We start from the raw sequence: 26408 nt of genomic DNA, 5'->3' as shown, positions 1-26408 counted from the left end.
GTGACAAAATTAGTTTATCAGTTTGTATAGTTATATTATATTCATTTCCATGCTGAAGGGGAACTGTTTATTTTAAATTGCTATTAAATTGTCCAAACTAAGCTTTCATATAGTTTTTCTTTCTAAAAGTATTCTATATTTATAAGAATCAGACATTATGTGAATTAAAACATTTCATATTCAGTAAAATATGTGTAAAATTGAAATATATGTTTGTAGGAAGTTTCCATGGGGGAGATATTAACTTTTCTTTCAAAAAGTCTTTATTCAAAAGAATAATATTTTAGGTTATCTCCCCTGAAAACTTATCAATAGCATATTGTTATTTCACACATATTTTACTGAATATATGATGTTTTATTTAAAATGATATCTGATTCTTATAAATATAGAATACTTTTAGAAAGAAAAACTATATGAAAGCTAAGTTTGGACAATTTTATAGCAATTCAAAATAAACAGTTCCTCTTCAGCATGGAAATGGCTATAATATAACTATACAAACTGATAAACTAATTTTGTCACAGCATCATTAAAGTTGAGTTAAAGTCTTATAGGATTGTAAGTATGTTTTATTTTATCACCTTGCACTTTCACATTTTGACTGAACAATTTGTTCAATATTCTGACCAGTTGAACAATTTGGTTTAATAAAACAAATTGCAATTTGGTCAAAATTTTGAATGAGTTGCAATTGGTGGAGAGCAACACTAACAGTCAACTCACTGTATTTAGTTTAAATGTTAATATCATACTTATTAAATAATAAGAATTAAATAACCATTTGTGGATTCGTAAAGATTCTAAAGAACTTCTGGACAATTTTAAATCTCGGTCTATTTCTGAAATTACTTCTAACATATTTTTGATTTTTTAACCCTGTATGCCAACATTCCCCATGCGTGAAATTATAAAATTGTTTTGAATAAACATTGAAGACATTGAATGACAAAATTTCTTCCTATGTGACATATAAATTTTCTGACGTCAGACAAGCGAAGCAATGAATGTTTTTTTAATTTGATAGATGCTTTTATGCTTTTTTGTTAAATTGTTTGTTTTAAGATTGTAACACAGTGATGACTACTGTACCCATATTTTGACTAATATATTTATTATGTCTGTTTTGTTTCCGCATCGTTGTAAATATAATGGGATTGGATGAGACTGTTGTACAAGTGAGAGGTTAAGCGCTATTAAACCAGGTTCAATCCACCATTTTCTACATAGGAAATGCCTGTACCAAGTCAGGAGTATGACAGTTGTTATCCCTTTGTTTGATGTGTTTGAGCTTTTGATTTTGCTACTTGATAAGGATTTATATCTAGTATTGGCTATGAGGGTCGGTTGAGTGTCATGCAATATCTGTTATATAGATGATATCGGATGTGTTCCTTGTGTCGTAACTACAATCCTGTTCCCTTTTCATGAATGTGACCTGCTGAATTAGACTTTTTACCATTATTTTTGACATTTTTACCTATTGCGTCTGTTTGTTTTGTTCACTCATCATTATCAATATTATCAAATTTGATGCGACTGTCGTACAGGTGAGAGGTTTAGGGCTATAAGACCAAGTTCAATCCACCATTTTATATTTGAAAATGCCTGTACCAAGTCAGAAAAATATGACAGAGTTGTCCATTTGTTTGATGTGTTTTGTCATTTGATTTTGCCATGTGATTAGGGACTTTCCGATTAAATTTTCCTCGGGAGTTCAGTATTTTTGTGATTTTACTTTTTACATACAGGCAATAAATGAAAAAACATTTACTGGGAATGCAATTGTGTGTTAATGTTCACATTACTTGAAAAAGGGGGTGGGGGTTATTTTTGAGGTTGAAATATTAGCTCATACCTCTGAAATGACAGGAACCACATCAGGTAATGACACAGTTGTCTCATCCTTGTCTCCTTGAGATTCGTTCATGAAGCAGATCTGTAAGTTCATACCCGTCTGTAATTTGGAGGAAAAACCTGGTTTCTTAAACATTTCACTTTCAAAGTCATCCTCAACAGGTCCCATTGCCAGCTTTCTACGGATTTCTTCACGATCATTTTTCTGGGACTGAAAAAAAATTCGTTATCACTATAATAATGGTATTTTGCTACTAAGTAACAGTTATATTTAACACAACTAAATTCATAGACAGTGTCTGACACTTTCCCATGGGAATTTGTTTTTCATTATATATATTATGTTAAAGGAAACCTGTGTAGTGTCAGATGTGGTATAACAATTTACAAACCTTTCTCAGGGAAAAGAACACTTTCAAAAGTTACAAAATCATATAATCACTACAATAGGACAAGATTTAGTTATGAAAGTCTTAAAAATAATATCACAAACCACTATAACCACAAAAATGTTTAACTAATCCTTCCTTCAAATTATTGATTTTTCATTGTAAGAAAAAAAAATTTATTCTTTTTTACTGACAATTTTCTATCTCTGTCACAACAGTCAGGTATATTAAACTTATTTTCAATAGATATGAAACTTGCTGAATAAGCAAATCCTAACATTTTACAGTGTAGAGAGAACTTGATCTTAATCATATAATATGAACACATCACATTATATAATGTTCATTAAATCTGATTCTCATTGCTTTTTATGTCATCAAAAAAGAAGTCCACCAAAGAAAATTATCTAAATTTATCTTGAAACCCAGCACACAGGTAGAGTAATGGATTTAAATACAGGTCAATTTACCTTACTTAAATAGCTGAGGTCATGGACAGAATTTTACAGCCTGCACTCAGTGTACTGTTAAAGTAATATTTTCTATTTAATCAATTGAACCATAGCTTTTCTATCCCTGGTTTACTGGGAAAGGTTCCAAATGATAAATACATTAGACTAAGGTCACAACTTCTAATTTCCTATGGGGATATTTGTGCTTGATGCCAATTTGAAGTTAAGTTTTTTCACCAAAGCTATATCATGTTTTTCTTGAACATAGATCCTTCGTTGTATATATTATTCATGTTGTGAGATATTCATAAAACAGCAGCATTAGATAAATAATTAATTATTGATTAAAAAAAGCTCAAACACTGATTTACATAGTAACTAATATACATGTACTATTAAAATAGGTGAAACATGATAGATACCTTATGAATATTATGCAAAATATAAACAAGGCAAAACATGTTTATAGCATGATGATTAAAAGGTGTGAAATTTGAGGAATAAGTCATTCCCATGAGGAATCTGGTCCCTAGGGGCTTCTGGCAAAAAGACAGTATGTATGAATTCTGGACCGTCTTATTTATACAATATGCTGTTTGTTAATATAAGGACGTAGAATGGAAACCTGTACACAAAATATTTGATCTGCCAAAGACTCTTTTCATAAACAGAACTTGTACCACAAACTGGTTCCACTAATAAAGATACCTAATGAACTTCATCAATTATTCATAGAAAATAGAAACAAATTTCCTTATATACTAAAAATCAATTGTCTTATTTATTGAATTACTGTTTTTCTTCTTTAAACACATAAACACAATTACTTTATAAAAGAAGTTATATGACTGGCTAGTGTAAATGTGTCCTTTAAGCCAGAAATGATTTAATGTATAAGAGCCTAAAACCTTTTTTAGTATCCACCTGATCCTTGGTGAATTGTGTTCCTACATTCTACTAATGATATGTTCTGTACCCTTCAAATTAAAACAAGATGATCATTCACTAATTGTAACCCTTCCCTTCACTGTTGTTTCTCTGGAAAGTTGCTAAGCTCTTTAGAATACTTTTATATTTACACATCATCTATAATTTCGATTATATGCCTGTAATTCAGATTTTTGTCCCATATTAAAATCTGGTATGGTAATTAAGAGACAGATTGGCTTGCTAATAATGCCAATATCAAATAAATATATTGGAAACTTTTCAAATTACAAATACATGTAGACAGCAAATAATAAAGCTGTCATCTATTTCATAAGAACTATAATAAAAGCATCATTTGTACTTCCATATTTTGACATCATGTTTCACAATACATTGGTCTGTATAAACACAAGTCTGATATAAAACCAATATTTGAACCATTAGATTTCACTTGTTTTATTTGGTCTATGGATTTTGCCATAGCATTAGGGCCATTATTTACAGTTTATTTTGGATCTGATATTCTATCTGAATAGGGGTCAGATGGTCAGAAAATATCATTAATATCCATCAGGCACAAAATAATAAGTACTGTACAAACAGTTTTGTTTCATACTTAGCAATTTTCTTTTATTCATTATATAACAAACTCAAAGAATCAATATACTGGTATATATAATTTTGATAAAAATTAAGAGATAACTGTATAGTATTAGAAACTTGGTTCATAAAATGTGGGTTTTACTGTTGCAAATTAAATTAACCTGCTGCTGTGTAGTGGTACTAACAAATGGATTTATGCCTGTTCATAGGAGAAAAACTTGGCAAACAGATTTTTAAAAGGACCATTTTATAAAATTTGATTACTTTTTGGAAGTGTTGTGAAGAGTGTAGAAAAGCCATAGCTGTCAACCAAATTGAAACAATAATAACAAATGTAAAAGAAATTTATTTTGAATTACCATACATAGGAATTTTTACACTCCAAAAGTTTTGTAAAACCACTGAGAAATAGTTATTGGCAGTGATAGAAAGCGATAAAGCCTTTAAAATTTATAATTACAAGATGGTTTTCTTTCAGTTTCTTGAAACATAACTTGCTTGGTTACAATACAATTAATCTATCACAATCATGTAATACATTTCTGACTCTGAAATCAAATTTATGTTTGCCAAAGACATTTATTTCATAGAAATTAATCATCTGTGTTTTCTTAAGGAAAGCTCTTCATTTTATTAGAAAATGAATTCTGCTGTTTGAATTAAAAAGAACTGGAATAATAAAATGAGATTTGATTCTTCAAGGAATGGTTTCAATATAAAATAAATATATCTTCTTGTAATTGTAGCTGATCACAAAAAACAAATAACCCTTCAACATGAAATCCTATAAACTCCTACTAATTTCACACTAATTTCTGACTAGCAATTTGGTTAAAATGTAAGAATAAATTGAAGACCTATTGAGATGAGTACATGCAGAATCATGTGATTTGACACTCTGATTTATTGTGTGGTTAGTCTATCACCAAACCAACCTTTTTTGACCAAAACACAACAAAAGCAATCAACTCTCAAAAGTTTATATTGCATCTAAAATATCGATCTTCCATTTATTAGTCCCCAAAATATCCAAAGCAACTTTCAATTTGTATGTTTCAAATCTTGTATCTAACTTCACTTAGGGTATCAATTCTCAATCTTACTTAGTTTTAAACTTAAGCATAAAATTCCTACATATATATCTTAAATGGAATGAACATGGATATTGTCTGGAGAGTATATTTATTGTTTTTGACTTTATTGGGCATAGTTTTTTAAGGGAATTCTGATATATTCTTGAATTATTATGTATTTTTTAGGAAGGTTTCAATTCCCTCAAGAAAAGCTGACGTTAGAAAGTATTGATTACTTTAGATTATATTATATCCCATATGTATATATTCATTCTATGGTTTTCTAATCTTTTGCCTTAAAGTACATGCATTCCTGATGAAGGAAAATTCAGAAATCCCTCGCAAAAGCCATCTGAGCTGAGATTACTTTTATTTAGATGACAAAAATTTCACATTACATATTTACAATAAATGAAAATGATTTAAGATTTGTGGAGATGTCAGAGGACAAAAACTGATTGTAATCTGATGTATAGAAGTTGTCGTCTGTTTATGTAGTTCATAAATGTTTCTCGTTTCTCAGTTTTTATAGTTTTTCACTGGTAATTTTTTGGGACCTTTAAAGCTTGCAGTTCGGTGTGAGCCAAGACTCTGTTTTGAAGGCTGTACCTTGACTTGTAATGGTTTACTTTTATAAATAATTACTTGGATGGAGAGTTGTCTCATTGGCACTCATACCACATCTTCCTATATCTATTGTAATTCTTTTAAGCCAACTATTTAGTATTTATCTGACATCATGGAAAATTAAATCACAAACAATAGGGATGTTCATGGGAATGATACAATTACAAGTAAATTGTTTCTGATTCCGATACTGAAGACAAATTCTAGGTTGTTCCGTTATCATGTTCCGTCTAATGATATATGAAGTACAATCATTAAGGAAGGAAACAAGCCTATTAATGAATCAGTAATTGATTTTTCGTTGCAGAGTTCTGATTTGAAAAAAAAATGACTGTTCTTTTATGAAGGTTCAATAAGCTTAAAATTATTATTATTAAATAAATGAGGTGAACTATATAATCCATCTACCTACTTATTAAATTTAATGTTTGCAGAATAAATACATACTGATTTTCATGTTTTTCATACAAAAAACTATTTACTTGGCAATGAATACTTTGTCTATCTGTATTGTATGGAGGATGATATATCAGATATATATATATTTTAAAAGTTAATTAACACAAGGAAAAATCAAGGAAAAAATATTCAAAGAATCCAGATGAATTATGGTTTGATATCATTTTGGTCATTTATTACAATAATGAAAAGGTGTAATACTACCACATCATAGTATGTCACATCCAGTAAGGTGTAATACTACCACATCATAGCACGTCACATCCAGTAAGGTGTAATACTACCACATCATAGTATGTCACATCCAGTAAGGTGTAATACTACCACATCATAGTATGTCACATCCAGTAAGGTGTAATACTACCACATCATAGTATGTCACATCCAGTAAGGTGTAATACTACCAGTCTACCACATCATAGTATGTCACATCCAGTAAGGTGTAATACTACCACATTATAGTCACATCCAGTAAGGTGTAATACTATCACATCATAGTATGTCACATCCAGCAAGGTGTAATACTACCACATCATAGTATGTCACATCCAGTAAGGTGTAATACTACCACATCATAGTCACATCCAGTAAGGTGTAATACTATCACATCATAGTATGTCACATCCAGTAAGGTGTAATACTACCACATCATAGTATGTCACATCCAGTAAGGTGTAATACTACCACATCATAGTATGTCACATCAAGTTTCATGCAAAAAAAGGTTAAAAAATGTTCCTTGAAATTGACAGTTGTAAGAAGTTAACCCTGCATTTCATTGCATGAGTCATGAACATATATTTGGGTGTTTCAAAGCACCAGGATTTTTGATTTGGTGTTTCCAATTACATTTTTGAAACTTGAGGTTACAAGCTAGGTTTTACAAAATCAAGTGATGATTATTTGCCTAAATGCAATCGAACTAATGTTATGTGATATTTTTCCTGTAGTACTGGACAAGATAAAACTTTACGCATGCCAAGTATTTCTTTATTTGAAACAAAGATAAATTGAAAAGTGCCAATTTAACAATGGCTAATAGGGGGAAAACAATGGTGTTAAAACTTCAGAAGGGATCACATTTAAAGACTGATCGTATTATTTGATCATCTAAACAACATGTACAGGTAAAGAAAATAACTAAATATGAATAAGGCTAAAAGTAACTTTCTTTTCTAAAAAAACCATTTACTTGAAATTGTTTCAAGAGAAGTGGCAGATAAAACTTGTATTCCTTATGCAAAAGCCCTTGCATGGTTATAGAAAACCCCCAAAGTTCAACCATAAAAAAAAAAAAAAAAAAAATGAAACAGAGTCAATGTTACAATACCAACTAAAATATATATATATTTAGTTTTCCCTAGTTTTAACTGGAATCAAGATAATAAAAAAAAAATCATAATCTTTCAAATCCAAAAAAAAAATAGAGATTTTCTTCAAAATCTCCAAAACCAACTGTCTTCCATGGTTAATATTTAATCAAAATCTTTTTTGCAGCTTTTACAATAAATACTTTTTAAAATGGAATTATTTATACAGCAGTTATTACATATACAGACTCAAAATTTTCAAAATCACTGTTCTTTGAAAAAAATATAGAATAATCCAAAAAAATAAACACATGAAACAAATACGAAAAGAAAAGTATGACAGATAGACAAAAATCCAGATAGAATGATTAAGCCCTTTAAAATGGCTCACTCACCACTACCATTATACTAGAATATGATATCTTCAAGAGAATATGCCACAAAGATAACACATTTGCTTAACAAAAAGAGTTCCTTTAACATTTAATGAACATAATATTGATGCCACCTAGGGAAAATACTTGGTAAAAACCTTACCATTGTTTGTGAACAGAATCCAACAAAAATCCAGTGCATGATCTTTACTTTACAAAAACAAGTGATTATAAACCACTTCTTATCTTATCAAATTCACTTTTGATAAAAAATAAAGTAATAAAAACTATCCAATTTTTTTTTCCAATCGCTCAAGCTCATATCTTATCCTTAGTTTGAAAGTTGGATACAATAACGTTGACTATTTTCTTCAATTTTCCACTCAAAGTATTTTCAACTCAATCTGCGCACTTAATAAATCACAAAAATTAAGTACACAACTCTAAGGCTCTGTTTGATTAGATTGTGAATTTGATTATAAAATATCCATTGATGAGCAGCAAAGTAGATCCAATATTTGCTAAAATGAAATTGACAATGTGAGAAGCCAACACTACATTATATACTTATAGTCGTAAACTTCTATTGGGAATTGGATGTAGGGAAAATCATCAATATTAAATAAACAACAAAGTAAAATCACAAAGAGAATGTCACCTTATGGGATTTGGAGTCATAAAAATGTCTGACCAACCAATGAGTAAACCAGGCAAATTACTAAGCGCCATAACTTATTAGATTATATCATTACTGAAAACACATGCTTCTTTTAAATAATCTTGTCTTAATTTACATTTATTAATAAGTAAGCAGTTGGCACTGAAAATAGATGCCTACACCTTTTAAAAAGGGGCAAATTTAATATATGAGACTATAATAAAAAGAAAGTTCTTTAAATAAATTTTAATATTTATTATGCATTTAGGAGTTGGATATGAAAAAATAATTAGATGGCGTCTATAAAATTTTGAAGGGATGCCACTTAGAATGCTTAGTTTTAATAGCTTCCTTGTGAGCAGCAAAGAAATTATGATATAAAACATTTTGGGAAGCCATGGAATATTGCGCATATTGTTTCAACTGGGAGATATATACAGAACTCAATATGCAGGCGCTCCTGGAATGTTGCTACATAGAAATGGAAAGATCACAATTAAGAAGCTGAAATCAAATCTTCTGATGAAAAGCTTTAACTGACCAAATCAAAATTTCGATGCTTTGATGGAGGCAATCTAAAGTCACTTAAAAGATAACAAAGGGATGAGGACAGTGATAAAGTTATTGTTCTGGAACTTATTCATCATTTATTCTTCATTGGATCATCATTTTATATTGTTAACGTTTCATTGCGTACATCGCTTTATGTGCGCCAATTTTAGGAGTTTTATAAAGGACAGTGTAGGAATCCGCGTTACTTTCCCCTCTCTTCTAATGACAAAAACTGCTCAGCAGGCCGTGTGCACAACTGCAAAGAACATTCATCGGACACGTTGTCCAAAAGAACAATTCGTGGCTAACCACAGCGTGAGTTACCTTTAAAACATTACAAATTATGTATTTACATCAGCTATGAACTGTTTAATATATTTTCCTATGCTATAAAGAAACTATGAACATTTAACCGTTCAAACTGTACGTATCTGCGATTACACAATTTAATTCAGACAGAACCCGACGTGTGCAAGAATATTTATCTATTTATCATTATAAAGAATATTAACAGCGTTATATATCTACGAACTGTTTTATATCCGTATTTTTTAATGGACTTTAATTATCATTGAACACATTGTAAAATTGTATTTCTATTTGTATTTTCAGTTTTTCACCATTTGGATTGGTAGTGAAATAAAAGTCAGCTCCTGATTGTTTTATCTTTACTTAAACCCAGTCGTCTTGGTTACACTCACTGGTCAGGCCAGTACAGTGAAAAAGCTGTGACTTGCCTGTTGTTTTTCTTGGATAACGTACGCCACTCCACGACAGTCAACAGACCAACTACGTAGTTTCAACGACAACTTTTCGTGCTGGTAAATTGACAACAACTTGTCTACACATCTCCTGAACAGGAAATACAACGGAGCATCGTTCGTAGCTGTTACCTTGACACTACGCAACACAGCTCGTGCGTCTTAGGCAGCAAACCAACAACGTTGAACAAACATTGCCTACAAATAGTTGATTTACATCATGGATCCAAGTCACGCGGAACAGCAAGAAGAGGTTCAGCCCCCAGAGGGAGATGTCACTGAAGAACCAGAAGAAAATCCGTCTAAAACAACAAATGTAGATGAAAATGCCGAGACTAGGCAAGTGCGTGAACTTACCGAAAAGGGACAGGGAGCCTTTATAGAAAAACATGACAAGTTCTATCACGACTTGGAGGCCCTATGGTCAAACCTAGATTCTCAGTTATTAGAAACGGCCAAGCCTCCTAACGACCTCCAGCAATTGTTAACAGCACAAGATAAAATTGTACAAGCCTGTACTAAGTATCGCAAGCTCACAGACGAGTACTTGACATTTCTGAAAAATACAAAAACATTAGACAGCCTTCAAGACATTGATACGTGCAAATTCTCAACGGATATCCGAATGTCTAAAGTCGAACTGGCAATTGAAACTTTGCACGACCATCGCCTTACCTTGACAAAGGCTAAATCTACAAAAACGAGGACATCTAAGGGCAAGACCACCTCACACAGTGGGAGCTCACACGCCTCCGACATGTCGAGCCTAGCACAGAGAAAGCGTGCCAAGGCAGAGTCCGCTAGATCGAAGATAGCCTTTGCCGAGCAAGAAGCTGCCCTCCTAAAGCAGGAAGCCGTATTACAGGAACAGACCCTATACAGACAAACAGAAATCAAGGCCGAAATAGAACAAGAAGCCATCCGTGCTAAACAAGAGGCCACACAAAGAAAAGCCGAAGCGGAACAAGAGGTAACACGTAAAATTGCTGAGGCTGCTAACCTGAAAGCTCAAATCGAAAGGAGGAAGAGCACATCAAAGCTAAAAAAGAACAGGAGGCCGTTCGCAGGAAAACTCAAATGGAACAGGAAGCCGCACGTGCGGTTCGAGAAAAAGCCGAAATTAAGGCCGCTAGGAACATTCTCGAAGCAAAAAGAGAAGCTGCAGCCGCAGAGGCCGAGGCTCGTGTCCTGGAATACGATGACAGCCAAGCGTTTAGCGATCTCCCTAACGAAAAGGAAGACCTGCTCCAGCGTGTGCAAGATTTCGTCAATAAACTTCCTGTATCAACTGCTGTAAAGGAAGTAACAGGACCTCAAAAGAAAAAACTAATTCCTGTTAAGATTGAGCTGAGTCATGAAGCACCAGCGTTCGTGCCATCCGTGGCACTGAACTTGCCATCACAAACACCTGATGTCTTGCCTACACATTCTAAGTCACCAGAAGTTGATGTATTCCCAGATCTGGAAACACTAACTGGCATAGGAAAACAGGGCGTTTCAGAAAAGATCCCTGTCTTACACCCAAAACGAGGTGTTATAGAAGAGATCCCTGTCTCACACCAAAAAGAAGGCGTTATAGAAGAGACCCCTGTTGCGTACCAGCAACAAATCAATCCCACGTCGGAGATAACTAGGTTTCTTCTTCGCAAAGACCTATTATTCTCCAGGCTAACAAATTTTAATGACCAGGCAGAATCCTTCCATACATGGAAATCTAGCTTCAAAAACGTCATAGACGAATTACAAGTTTCTGACTCGGAACAAATAGACTTACTAATTTAGTGGCTAGGGCCAGAGTCTGGTAAACATGCCATAAGTATTAGGGCATCAAATGCCAACAACCCTACTAGAGGCCTACAGAGGTTATGGCAAAGATTGGATGAGCGATATGGTGCTCCAGAAATGTTGGAAGCCTCTCTCAGGAGTAAACTTGACAAATTCCCAACCTTGACGAATAAGGACAACGCACGTCTCTATGAACTGTCTGACATTCTATCAGAAATAGAATACCATAAGGAAAATCCCAAGCTGGGATGTCTGCTAGCTTATTTTGATTCACCAACCGGAATAAACCCTGTCATGGAAAAACTACCCTATGGACTTCAAGAAAAGCGGATTACAAGGGCGTCTAGATACAAATCTTACCACGGCGTTGCCTTTCCTCCTTTTACAGAGTTATCTGCATTCATCAGTGAAATCAGTAGAATTAAAAACGATCCTGGATTTATTTTTGGGTCAAGAGTCACACCAAGTACAAAAGGTGCTGCGCCAAGGTTCACACCTCAGCCTGGAACAAAAATCAACGTTCACAAGACACTGACAGCGGTCGAACAAAGATCTGGAGAGACTGCACAGCAACAAAATCTGTGCATAATACACAATACCGAACATTCGCTAAATGAATGTCGTGGGTTCAGAGCTAAAACTATAGAGGAACGCAAGGAACTGTTGAGGCAAAACAATCTTTGTTACAAATGCTGTGATTCGACTATGCACAGAAGTCGTGATTGCAACGCGAGTATCAGTTGCAATGAATGCGGAAGTAAACAACACACCACCGCATTACACACTAATCGAGTGTACCAAACCAAAGGTGCACCGCCTTCACCGCCTAGATCAGTCGACGGCGGGGAGCAACTTGAGTTAGCTGAAACCAAGCTAACCTCTGTTAGTTCAACTTGCACAGATATCTCCAAAAACGGCAACAGCAGTAAATCTTGTGCCAAGATACTTCCTGTGAATGTCTTTCACAAAGATAATCAGGACAAAGTAATTCGCATGTATGAAATTATTGACGACCAAAGCAACCGGTCTCTCGTGGCTCCTGAATTCTTCAGCCTATTCAACGTACAGGCAGAAACAAAAGACTATTTGTTATCCACATGCTCCGGCAGCAAGGTTACTTCCGGTAAACGAGGAAACTGCTTTGTCGTGAAGTCTGTACAAGACAATACTAGATTCAATCTGCCTGAACTGATTGAATGCGATAACATTCCCAATAATCGGAACGAAATTGCTACACCTGAGGATATATTGCAATATCAACACTTGCAAGGACTACAAAAACATATTCTTCCGATTGATGAAAAATGCAAAATCCTATTGCTCATTGGAAGAGACTTTATAGAGGCACATCATGTCCTTGATCAACGTCTAGGACCACCAAAAGCTCCATTTGCGCAAAAGTTAAACCTGGGTTGGATTATTGTTGGAGAAATACGCTCCGATAAACAACATGTTCACCTTGAACTCACTACAAAGGAAACAAATCCAACTTGCAGTGTTGTGAAACCACATACAAAGAAATTACCTGAGTGTAATAAAACCAACACCCAGTCAAATGAAATTCAAACTGATTCGTCTAAACTTTATCCCCGTTTACATGGGCAACCGAAAACGAAATCAGCGACTTCAATCGTCAGAGTTGCAGAAGCCGAAAAGTTCACTTCGGAAGCAACGCCACCAAAAGTGAATGCCGACAAAGAAAAGTACATCCGTAAACATTCAATTCCCAAGGAAAGATTCAATTCGCCTTTGTATACGCAAGGACAAGAGGAAAGCAGAATAGACAATTCAAACTTAAGAAAACACAGAGAAAAGGAACATGGTACCGGATGGTTTACTGTATGCCGTAAACATAACAGAACGCGTCCGTCTCGCAAGACGTCCTCGTTGGACCGCATATCCGTGTCAAAAGGAGATTCTTCCATCAGAACTACAGCCATGGAGTTGGATCTTAGATCGCCGCGATCTCGTCGGAAACACTGCCTTGTCTAGGATAGAAGCTGTGAAATACCCAGCCTCCCGTTGGACTACTAAGTGAATATTTGTACTGTTGTTATATATTTAACATTTTATTTGTTTTCGATAATGGAATAGTGATGTCAGATAGACCTCAGACGGGGAGTGTTCTGAAACTTATTCATCATTTATTCTTCATTTGATCATCACTTTATATTGTTAACGTTTCATTGCGTACATCGCTTTATGTGCGCCCAATTTAGGAGTTTTATAAAGGACAGTGTAGGAATCTGCGTTACTTTCCCCTCTCTTCTAATGACAAAAACTGCTCAGCAGGCCATGTGCACAACTGCAAAGAACATTCATCGGACACGTTGTCCAAAAGAACAATTCGTGGCTAACCACAGCGTGAGTTACCTTTAAAACATTACAAATTATGTATTTACATCAGCTATGAACTGTTTAATATATTTTCCTATGCTATAAAGAAACTATGAACATTTAACCGTTCAAACTGTACGTATCTGCGATTACACAATTTAATTCAGACAGAACCCGACGTGTGCAAGAATATTTATCTATTTATCATTACAAAGAATATTAACAGCGTTATATATCTACGAACTGTTTTATATCCGTATTTTTTAATGGACTTTAATTATCATTGAACACATTGTAAAATTGTATTTCTATTTGTATTTTCAGTTTTTCACCATTTGGATTGGTAGTGAAATAAAAGTCAGCTCCTGATTGTTTTATCTTTACTTAAACCCAGTCGTCTTGGTTACACTCACTGGTCAGGCCAGTACAGTTATGAAACACTGGGATTTTTTTTTTTATAAAACCATGTTTTCTACAATCATTTACACTCATATATCAAAATGATTGTAGAATGCTGCATGGAAAGTATAGATTTATAATGCTTCTACATTTGCTTAATAGGAAATTTATGGCGTCTGCTATGATTTACTACTGTAATTTCTCATTTGCCTTGCAAATATTAAAGAAAATAAATGGTATCCTTATAAGCTATGAATTTATTTGATTCTAGCTTTTAAGATGTAGCAATAAAAATAGTACTATACAATTTCAGTGGATTTTATCAGTCTTAAAGTTCTTAGTAATAATTATAAAATATAAAATCAATCTTTTCTTTAATATCAAAATGAAAAACATTTATAAATTAAAGTTTTCCTTCCATATTGTCTTGATAATAATACAATTTTCCCCCATTGATTGGGCAAGAGATACCAGTGCTCTTTTATTCAAACGGGCAAAAGATACCAATGCAATGGTGGTCTACACTTCTAGGCAGGCAAAGTTACATTGTGGGAGAACTTATTCCAGAGATAAACAATTACTAAAATGTAGTTATCTTAAGATGGTAATGAATATAAAAACTATTTATTTTCTATGGAAAAGATAACATGAAATTCTGAAAACGCAAATCGGTAGCCAGAGAAAAATATTTATCTTTCCTGATGATTTATGGCAGTGTGGGAAGAAAACTACTTAGACCATGGATATGTAAATAAATCGGATACAATATGGTATGTCCAAAACATTAGTTCCAGACTAATAGACAACTTACTAATGGAAATAAGTTTTCTTAGACATAATTACATTTGTCAAAGCTTCAATATAAAGTTAACATCAATCAATAGATCCATTGTGCTTTTGATAGGTTTTTTGGGGTCTTTTTTGTTTGTAATTGATTACGTTCAACTGAAATTAACATCAAACCATAATCATCAGAATAACAATTCTTGTAAAGAAAATGAATAAAAATATTAACAGAGGAAAAGTATGGCAAAGTGTAGGAGGACAATATTATATTACAATTATTCTGAGGAACACGTTTATATCTATTTCAAACTGATGAAACAAATTTATATTTATGAATTTATACTAGTGTGACCTTTTATGGACACTTGAAATGGTTGAGTAATAAGTTTTAGCATGTGTATGTCAAATATTGTGTAGGAAATATTGATCATTTTCAGTTTCTATTACATAATTGCATAAAAACTAGGTGTCTGCTATGATAAGAATACATGATCCAAAGGCTGCAATCCAACACTGTGTTATTTCAAGATCTTTCAAGTCCATTTACCAGAAAAGCCTAAACAAAATACTAAATATATTTCAAAATTCTGTAAAGAAGAGGAACATATTAAACATACCATCTGATGTTTGTAGCACATCTTTAAACTGAATTGTAGAAAGTTTCAAACAGTCAATGTGGTTCAAAAACGTATTGTGTTAAATAGAAATAAAATCTATAAAATATGACATCTTATTATTTACCATGTTTGTTTCATTTTGTTTTATCCAAGGTTTCAGCGACATACTATTAAAGCTTTCTGTAAAATCGTACATGTCGGAATCATCCCATCCTTCATAAAGGGAGCTACGATCAGTAAAATACAAATTGAGTGGTTCCACATCTTCATTCTCAATTCCCGCCATATTATTTCCTCACTTCATAACTAACACATTTCTGATAATTTCCACTTTCAGAGCACAATGTTTTAACTTAGGACACTGTCCAAATTTGTTCTGTCAAAAGAGTTTGATTAGGTGAAGTATTTTGAATGTTTTCATTACACAGACTTTATTACTGCACCAGCCATACTGAAACTTTATATATTTTATTTATTAATGTTTTTAAATCATTGTCTAGGGTCATGATTTTGACTTTAACATGTTATCTTTGCCTAAGTAAACTCATAGGTGTGTTAAAATATTTCATTTTTCATTTAAATATATATCAGAATTTGTATTACATTCATTTGCATATGAATAGATCATATTTACTTACATACACATGTAATCTATCTTTTCACTATTTATGAAAATTTAATCCTATCCCAACATCAATATTTTTAACTTGGTAAATAAATCTCTTGTGATCCTTTTTTTATTTCGTTTGAACTACATGTACATGGATAAACACAGAAAAAGATGTAACAATTAAGTATAATTACCTCAAAATGAATTCCATTTTATAGTTGAGTCAGTGATTTTGACATACTATTAATAACCCAATTACTATATTTTCTGATCAATGAATGTTCAAAAGCAATTATCTCATTTCCTGACAAACTACATAATGAGTAACTCCAACAAAATTTTCACAAAATCTAATCTTTCAGTTTCACGCTTAAAATTTTTAAGTTTGTTTAACTTATATTCTTACTTTTAATTATCTATACTTCAATATCTTTGGCTTCAAAGCTGGTTTGTTTTATCTTTTATGTGTAATAATGTTCTTATGACAGGAATCCTACATGTAAGTATTGCACTTAATTGTGGGACTATCAGCAAAATATTTTAGGGTAGTAAAGAATATTTCAAATTTGAAGAAAAGATAATGCTTTATTTCGTAAACTTCACTGCCAATACATAAACATTGAAACAACATACATATTAAATAACTCTGTTTATCCCATGGAGATCCTCTTTGAAACAATAACAAAGATTACTTGAACTTTAACACTTTAAATTATCAAATAATAGGATTATTTTTTAATCTCTTCTAAAATTCCACAAATTTTATGATTTTTCAGCAATTTGTATGTCCAGCAATGTTAGGTGTTTAACTAAAGGAAATAATTAGAGATACTGTGTAAATTTTTTTTTGGGGAAAGAATATACAATCAACTACACACAGTCATACCTGTTATCATGAAGTCAGCAAAAAAATAAAATAAATTGAATCATTATTCACCCAATAAATCCATTTCATTTCAATAAGTCATGATTAGAATTTTGTGCAGATACATCCAGTTGATCTGTGTGTTACATGTATATGCTGTAACAGCTATATCACATTTATGACTATACTGGTTAAAAAGACTACAATTTAAAAAGTCACAATAAATCATTATTCATTTGGCAGTCTTTTACAAATCTGTATTTTTCTTGTAACCCTTTGGTAATTAGATTGTCAAAACTTAATCAGGTGTGCCTGTGTGAAATATACTATTATTCATTCATGTTTAAAACTTCATTAATATTATGACGAAATACAAAGTATTGTTTTCAGTTTGTGACATTGTGATATTTTGTAATAGACTATTAGTATCCATTTAAATCATGGTTCAGTCAAATGTGTACAGTTCTGAAATGAAACTGTAACTGCTGACTTGTAAATGTAATTTCCCCAAATGTACATTTGTAAAAGCCAATTTGGCTTTTATTAATACCAAAAATACCAGTTTAAGATCTTTGAGTATCAGGAAATTTTAGCAATTTCAAAAGTCCAAATTTTTAGCCTAATTTTTCTTGTTACAACAAAGTAAGGTAACTGTTTTTTATTCTTTGATTTTTCAGAGATTTCATCTTGATTTACAATTGTACATCTTCATAGGCACAAAAGTGATCATCTCAAGTGAAACTGTAATTGACTACACTTTAAACTATTTCACATACAAAGAACACACGTAAACATGCATACCATACATTTCTATTAAATTTATAAGATTAGATATATTTTTGTAATCAGAATTCTATAATACAACTATTATATATTTTGTTTACTAAAACGTTATGATTCTAGCCAATTACACCGTCTCAATATCTCAACCAGATGCTCCGCAGGGCGCAGCTTTATACGACTGCAGAGGTTGAACCCTGAACGGTTGGGGCAAGTATGGACACAACATTCAAGCTGGATTCAGCTCTAAATTTGGATTGTGATTAAATAGTTGACACAGCATAGGTTTCTGACACAGAATGAATGTGGTCTAATGAACTTAAAAAAAAATGTTTGCCTTTGAGCAATTCACTATGCTGTTGAATATTAATCCTCTCAAAAAAATGTTTGAAGAATTTTCTTTTTATTTATGAAATCTGGAATGAAAAAAATTGACCCTCCAATTTTTTTTTCACATCCCCCTTTCCCTTATTTCAAAACTGATCTCAATTCAAATTTCTAATGAAGTTTGCAACAATAACTACTCATTTAAATACATCATAAAATATTAAAATGTAAAAAAAGTGCTTGTTATCACTGAATGGTAAAGATTGTTTTAATCTATCAATTGGTAGTAAAAGTGAATATACATTGTATATTGTATAAAACAATGATTTAAGTTGATTCAACTACTATTCTGGACAAAGAAAGATAACTCCAATTGAAATCCAATTGGAATTTCTTGCTATTGCACAATATTGTGCAATTAGATATTTCTTGCTATTGTGGAATACTGTGCAATTGAAAATATTTGCTATTGCACAATACTGTGCAATTGAAGATTTCTTGCTATTGCACAATACTGTGCAATTGAAGATTTCTTGCTATTGCTGAATACTGTGCAATTGAAAATTTCTTGCTATTGCACAATACTTAATATAATAATTTTGGATCCTGATTTGGACCAACTTGAAAACTGGGCCCATAATCAAAAATCTAAGTACATGTTTAGATTCAGCATATCACAGAGGCCCAATAATTCAGTTTAATTTTGGACCCTTTGGACGTTAATGTAAACCAATTTTAAAACGGGACCAAAAATTAAGAATCTACATACACAGTTAGATTTGGCATATCAAAGAACCCCAATTATTCAATTTTTGATGAAATCAAACAAAGTTTAATTTTGGACCCCGATTTGGACCAACTTGAAAACTGGGCCAATAATAAAAAATCTAAGTACATTTTTAGATTCAGCATATCAAAGAACCCCAAGGATTCAATTTTTGTTAAAATCAAACTAAGTTTAATTTTGGACCCTTTGGACCTTAATGTAGACCAATTTGAAAACGGGACCAAAAATTAAGAATCTACATACACAGTTAGATTCGGCATATCAAAGAACCCCAATTATTCAATTTTTGATAAAATCAAACAAAGTTTAAATCTGGACCCTTTGGGCCCTTTATTCCTAAACTGTTGGGACCAAAACTCCCAAAATCAATACCAACCTTCCTTTTATGGTCATAAACCTTGTGTTTAAATTTCATAGATTTCTATTTACTTATACTAAAGTTATGGTGCGAAAACCAAAAAAAAATGCTTATTTGGGTCCCTTTTTGGCCCCTAATTCCTAAACTGTTGGGACCTAAACTCCCAAAATCAATACCAACCTTCCTTTTGTGGTCATAAACATTGTGTTTAAATTTCATTGATTTCTATTTACTTAAACTAAAGTTATTGTGCGAAAACCAAGAATAATGCTTATTTGGGCCCTTTTTTGGCCCCTAATTCCTAAACTGTTGGAACCAAAACTCCCAAAATCAATCCCAACCTTTCTTTTGTGGTCATAAACCTTATGTCAAAATTTCATAGATTTCTATTTACTTAAACTAAAGTTATAGTGCGAAAACCAAGAAAATGCTTATTTGGGCCCTTTTTGGCCCCTAATTCCTAAAATGTTGGGACTAAAACTCCCAAAATCAATCCCAACCTTCCTTTTGTGGTCATAAACCTTGTGTTAAAATTTCATAGATTTCTAAACACTATTACTAAAGTTAGAGTGCGAAAACTAAAAGTATTCGGACGACGACGACGACGACGACGCCAACGTGATAGCAATATACGACGAAAAATTTTTCAAATTTTGCGGTCGTATAAAAAGATAATGTAATTGCACTTTCGAAAAACCAATACAAGGATGACTAGGAAAAAAAAAATAATATGAGCAAGGCAATTGACAATTCCTTAGATAACCAAAATCAATACAGAGTTATGTAACATTGTTTCTAATTACCATAAAGTAATATTATATTTATATTCCCACTCAAACTGGCAATCAATTTATGGTTATAAACAATTCTCAAAAGAAATCAAATTTTCACAACTGAACTAGTTTTTTTCCCTTTATAATTTTTCTGGAATGGAAGAACATAAACATGATATAGGAGTGTTATATCTAAGTACCATGAGTAGTACATTAGTCTTGTTTTAGTATTCATGGACTTGTATTTAACAAGAACTGTTTTTTGTTTTTGTTTTTTTTGTTGTTAAATTTTGCTCACAATTTATGTCAAATAATGAAGAAACAATGTTCAATAATTTCCAATGCTTCTGTAACCTTGACCATTGTCCAAGTATCTGAATAGCTCAAGGGGTATTTTGCAACACAAGCAACTTAATACACATTTGTGTCTATCTATTAAAATGAAATGCTAACTTTTGACATATTAACCCAAAAATCAATAGAAATCCTATTCTTCATAACATCAATTTTCAAGCTAAGTTTATTAAAGGTTTCAAAAGATATTAGATAAATTTCTGAAACCCACAATTGCAGTCTTGCAACTAAGCCCGAGAAATCACATCAAAATGATGTTGGGCTTATCATCTGCACCACTTAAAAAAACACCATAATTTCAAATTAAACTGTCACTTCAATAAACTTTGTTAGATGACAGGAAGCACATGTTATTTTATCCTGATCCACAAGTGGTAATTGTTGCATGAATGGATTAATAGTAAATACACAGCACTGCCTCCCCCTTTTTTGAGAGTTTTTTTTTATAAAAATTACCCTCCTTCTAAGAACATACTATATAAAAATGCATTTATGTTTGATAACTATATATTGATTTGGGGTATGTATGATCTTCATTTCATATATGAGTATGCTATTCAGAATCTTAAATTACAAATAGTCAATGTTATTATACTAAATTAAATTAATATATAAATTAATATGAAAGTTCACCTTCCAAATAAGTTCAAAATGCCCCCCCCCCCCCTTTTTCATGGGAAAAATTTGGTTGATTATTTAGGGAATCACCGATGACTAGAGCGGCCCCCTATTAGGTCAGTCACACATACCCCCCCACCCCCCCTTACAAAAAGTTCTGGATCTGCTCCTGACTATAGGTGCTGAACGTTATGTTACATGTATATTAAAATGGGTACATTTTTTAGGCCAGAATGGCACATCCCTTCCATAAAAATATTGAGGTATCATTTAGTATCAATGGGATCTATCCCCTAGATGAGAAAAGACCGAATTGTTCTTCTTATATTCTTTTCTTTTTTTTCTTCTTAACATCTTTTGACAATCTATCAATACATGTAAGAAGAAGGTGGTTAAGCTCTCATAGTATTTTAGTAACAACAAATTAATGTATACGTAATGAACTTAATTAAGCTGTTGAAATTTACCGAAATTTACCATATTAAAGATTCAAAGCTTTAAAAATATAACATGTAAAACTATGAAAAATAATACATTATTCAAAACTCATGCTTCTTCTTTTAATATTTGATGAGGTAATGTGTAGATGTAAAACTAAATCAGAATATTTACTTTTTACTTTGTAATTTCTTGACTTGAGGGTTTATCAAAAATTTACACACTCAGTTTTTGTTTTAAACATCTGTTTTATGTAATATCATCTGTCCCCTAATCAGTAGTGGATGACATATTTATATCTCTACTTAACCATTTTATAATTGAAAGAAGATATGAAATTTTCACTCTGAAGGGCTTAGTTGGAAGACTGAATTGCCCAAATTTTACCCTAAATAGATGATGTGACCATGTCCAATAACATAGTGACCCTTAAATCAAAAGGAGCCTTCTTCATCCTATTGGCAATATCCATCCAAGTTCGACCAAGTTGGACATAAAGTTTTCAAAAGATGCTCCAAGAACAGTATCCTGATAGAAAGAATAATGATAATAAGACTACAAATAGAAGTATACACCATGAACAAAATTATGGTAAAACCAATGTGGCATAATTATACCAGTATATTTATATACTACCGATGAATGACAAACATTCTGAAGCTATTTTATTTAGGAAGTCCATCTATACTCAATCGCCTATTGAGTTGTCTTTCTTAGCTTGCTGTGATTATCTTAAAATAATTGCAGTTTATCAAAGTTCTTTTAAATAAGCACAGCAAGATATAGTTTGGCAAATGAAAAAAGAAACCATACATTCAAGTTTGGTTTATATTATAATAGCCAATATATACAAATAGATAGACATGCTATGATTTCCATAAAGACAACTTTTGCTAAACAGGGACAATTCAGTTTATATTCAGAAGAAGATAACTTGATTTCCCATAGGGTTCAATGGAAATCTGTATAGCATCAATGCTTTGTCACTTTGTCAAATCAACTAGAAAACTTTCCAGACTATCTACTGATCTTCTTGGAACTTTATAAAAAATATAGATTTTTAGCATTAAAAAAGGAACCAAATCAAGGTAAATGAATTTAAATGATTTTTAAGTAATTGTTTTGCATTTCTATCCAATGGATTTTTGTTCGAATTCTGAAAATTGGTTACATTTCTTAGTGGTTGAATTGTGGAGTGACTTTTAAACATGCAAAAAGTGCTAGGACACAAAATAGACAGTTTGATTTTTTTTGTAAAGAAAAACAGGAACTTCCCAATTATTCGATTTCACTTTTAGTTCATTTGTTTTTTAGAAGATGATCTTTGAATATCTGACCAATTAGACCTCTTTTTAACGCCTTGTAGCAACATTGGGATTTTAAAAAGGAATAAGTAAAAATACTTGGGCCACCCTTGACAAATTCTTTGTTTGATAATGCCTACCCATGCCTTGTAGGGTTGAATAGGTAGGAGGGGTTTTCTTTTGGCCAACAAAACATTGTCAAGTTACAAGTTTTAGACAAGAAAATAATGTTACACTTCATCTGTTATCAAAAAGAAAAGAAAAAAGCAATCTCCTTAAGAGCTCCTATGTAAACTTTGACCTCTGCTGGGGTTCGATTTTAAATCTGATCATCACAAAAGTTTCAGCACTTGGAAGAGACCTTGTTAAGCAAGTCTTTGCAATGTTTGATTTTATTCTATTCAGTAGTTTGCAAGAAAACCAAAGTATAAAAAAACTTATGGACAGATGCCATGGGATAACAAAAAAGCTCACATTTGGACAAGCAACAAAATTAGACAAAAAATTAAATCATTTGTATTTCCATTGGGCAAAACACTTACCCAGTAATGTTGATGGGCAACATTACATTGTCTTGGGTGAAGATCTAGGCGAGTGATACCAGAACTTGTATTCACAGGTGAAATAGAGTTAAACTTAATAACACTTCTGTCAACATTTAAAATATCCATTTTATATACTCCATAGATATAAACTATCACATTCATACAATTATTTTAGATAAATTGATTCCGTGATATTCAACATGAGAGAAAGGTAAGAGTTAATAGATTCTTGATGTACATCCTTTTCATGTATCTATTACAAAACAAAATTGTCTACAAATCCTCTTTTAAACAAAACAAACTTTATCCATTAATCTTCATAAATACAATTATATCCTTTATCTAATTATAACTTGATTAACTAATCAACTTTCTCAAGACAATACTGTCTCCTGTATCATGTGTTCCCACCTCAATAAAATACTACATGTAACTATTTACTGCAAACAAGTTCAAAATATTACAACACTCTTCTTTTTCAATGTTGAGCAGATGTGTTTTTTTTTCTCTTCAAAAACTGTTTCTGATATTCTTTTACTAATAATATCTATTATAAATGTATTACTAAAATAATCAGGGTACAAATATTTACAAACTTAGAAACAGTAATTAGGGTTTAACCTGATATTTTTTTCACATCCTTGGGAAACCTATATACAACATGTACAAAGATATCATTTTACTAATTAATGTGAAGTATTTTAATGCCAGCTGGTGAATTACATCCTGCTGTAAATATATGGTAACATGTAAATGTTTATTAATATATGAAGGTGATAAAACTGACAACATGATGCTTTTCAATTGCAATGAATTGTCAACAGTGACAATTCTTTTAGATAGAACTACTGAGATAACCAGTTCTACATTCAGGTTTTAACATACCATTTAAATTTGTTTTGTGTGTAGTCAAACCTGCATGAAAAAGTCACCTCTAAAAAAAGAATCAAAGTGCTTGTATGCACTGAAGGGTTAAAATTGCTTTAATTTATCAGTGTGGATGCAAAATTAAACATTTCATTGTAGCTGATTCAAGTAAAATTATGGACAAAGGGAAATAACTCCCATTTTAAAGATTACTTTAACAATGACATCATTGCTATATTTAGAACAGATATGAGATTCCTGCCCCTTGCACAAGTAATTTGATTTGTTATTTTCTTGTATAGTATAACATCATTTTGTAACTTCAAAATCTGAGCATATATTTCTTTGATAAATTTTTGGAAATGTTCATGGATCGGATGTAAAGAATGTTAAGACCAATGCACTATATTTTGAGTATCGAAAAAGTAGTGATAAACCTTGGAAGATTTTGGTATCAAGTCAGAATCATAGGGTCTTGAATTTAAATGCAATCTTTACCCCAAAACTGTCTTGGCAAGTCAGATCTTTTTTTTTTCAGATTACTTGTATACCAAAGGAGGGTAAGTCAAAATGTTATTTAAAGAACTGGCGACCTATCACACTTTTGTGTGTAGACTATAAGATAGCTACAGCAAGTTTAGCAAATAGACTAAAAAAGGTGCTGGTAAATATAATTAGTCAAACACAAAAAGGATTTCTTAAAGGTAGGTATATAGGCGAATGTACTAGATTTATTTATGATCTGATGGAAAAGATGGAGGAAGACGACATTCCTGGACTTTTACTTTTAGTCGATTTTGAAAAAGCTTTTGACACGGTCGAATGGTCTTTTATACTAGAGGCTTTGCAGTTTTATGGCTTTGACCATACATTTATAAGTTGGATTAGGGCATGCTACTGTGAGGCCTCTAGTGCAGTGTTAAACAACGGATATATTTCAGAATTCTTTTCATTGAAAAGAGGGGTTCGTCAAGGGGATCCTCTGTCTCCTTATCTATTTATTTTAGTTTTGGAACTACTCAGTGCAGCTATTAAAAATGACCCTAATGTTGCTGGGGTATCAATTAATGACTCTGAATTTTTATTGAGTCAATATGCTGATGATTCTTCCCTAGTCCTGGATGGTGACCAAAAGTCTCTAAATGAATGTCTCAATTTGTTTGATAAATTTTCAGAATGTGCTGGACTTAGGTGTAATGTTGACAAAACTGAGGCCATATGGATTGGGTCAAAAAAGGGTAGTATGGAAAAACTTTTGCAAGAAAAAAATCTTGTTTGGAACCTTTCTTGGAGGTTCAAACTATTAGGTATATGGTTTGAGCTTGCTAAAAGGGATAAGACTCTATGTAATTTTACAGCCAAGATAAACAGTATCAAGTCACTTCTAAATACTTGGGCTTATAGAGAACTAACATATATTGGGAGGGTGGTTGTTATTAAAACTTTAGCACTTCCCATTTTGGTTCAAGTTCTGACTGTCCTTCCTAACCCCCCAGATGGGGTTTTGAAGGAGATTCAAAATATATTTTTCAATTTTTTATGGAAAGGAAAACCAGATAAAGTGAAAAGAACAGTGGTTATGTCCGAACACTGTGATGGCGGTCTTAAGATGCCTGATATTTACTATTTTTGTCTTGGCTGTATAAATTACAACACCCCCAAAATTATTCTCCTTGGAAAGTTTTGCTGCTTAGTTATATACAAAAATTTGGGGGGGGGGGGCGGGGACAAAATTTTACATTTAAGTAAGGAAGGATTGCTTTATTAAAAAGTCAATCCCTTTTGGCATGATATCCTGGTAAATTTTTCAAAA

General features: G+C 32.2%; 1 protein-coding gene across 2 annotated transcripts in view; it reads right to left on the bottom strand.

Annotated features, from left to right (window-relative positions):
* LOC143067321 (uncharacterized) overlaps positions 1-26408 on the bottom strand; it is a 60534-nt gene that overhangs the window by 7014 nt on the left and 27112 nt on the right. For both annotated transcript variants that reach the window (XM_076240480.1, XM_076240481.1), the window contains one exon: positions 1859-2068. In XM_076240480.1, coding sequence (XP_076096595.1) covers positions 1859-2068 — 210 coding nt within the window. The remainder of the gene's footprint in view (positions 1-1858; positions 2069-26408) is intronic.

This window comes from Mytilus galloprovincialis, chromosome 3, assembly GCF_965363235.1.
Source record: "Mytilus galloprovincialis chromosome 3, xbMytGall1.hap1.1, whole genome shotgun sequence".
Lineage (NCBI taxonomy): Eukaryota > Metazoa > Mollusca > Bivalvia > Mytilida > Mytilidae > Mytilus > Mytilus galloprovincialis.
The sequence above is the reverse complement of the archived record's forward strand: the minus strand, read 5'-3'. Positions and strand labels throughout refer to the sequence as shown.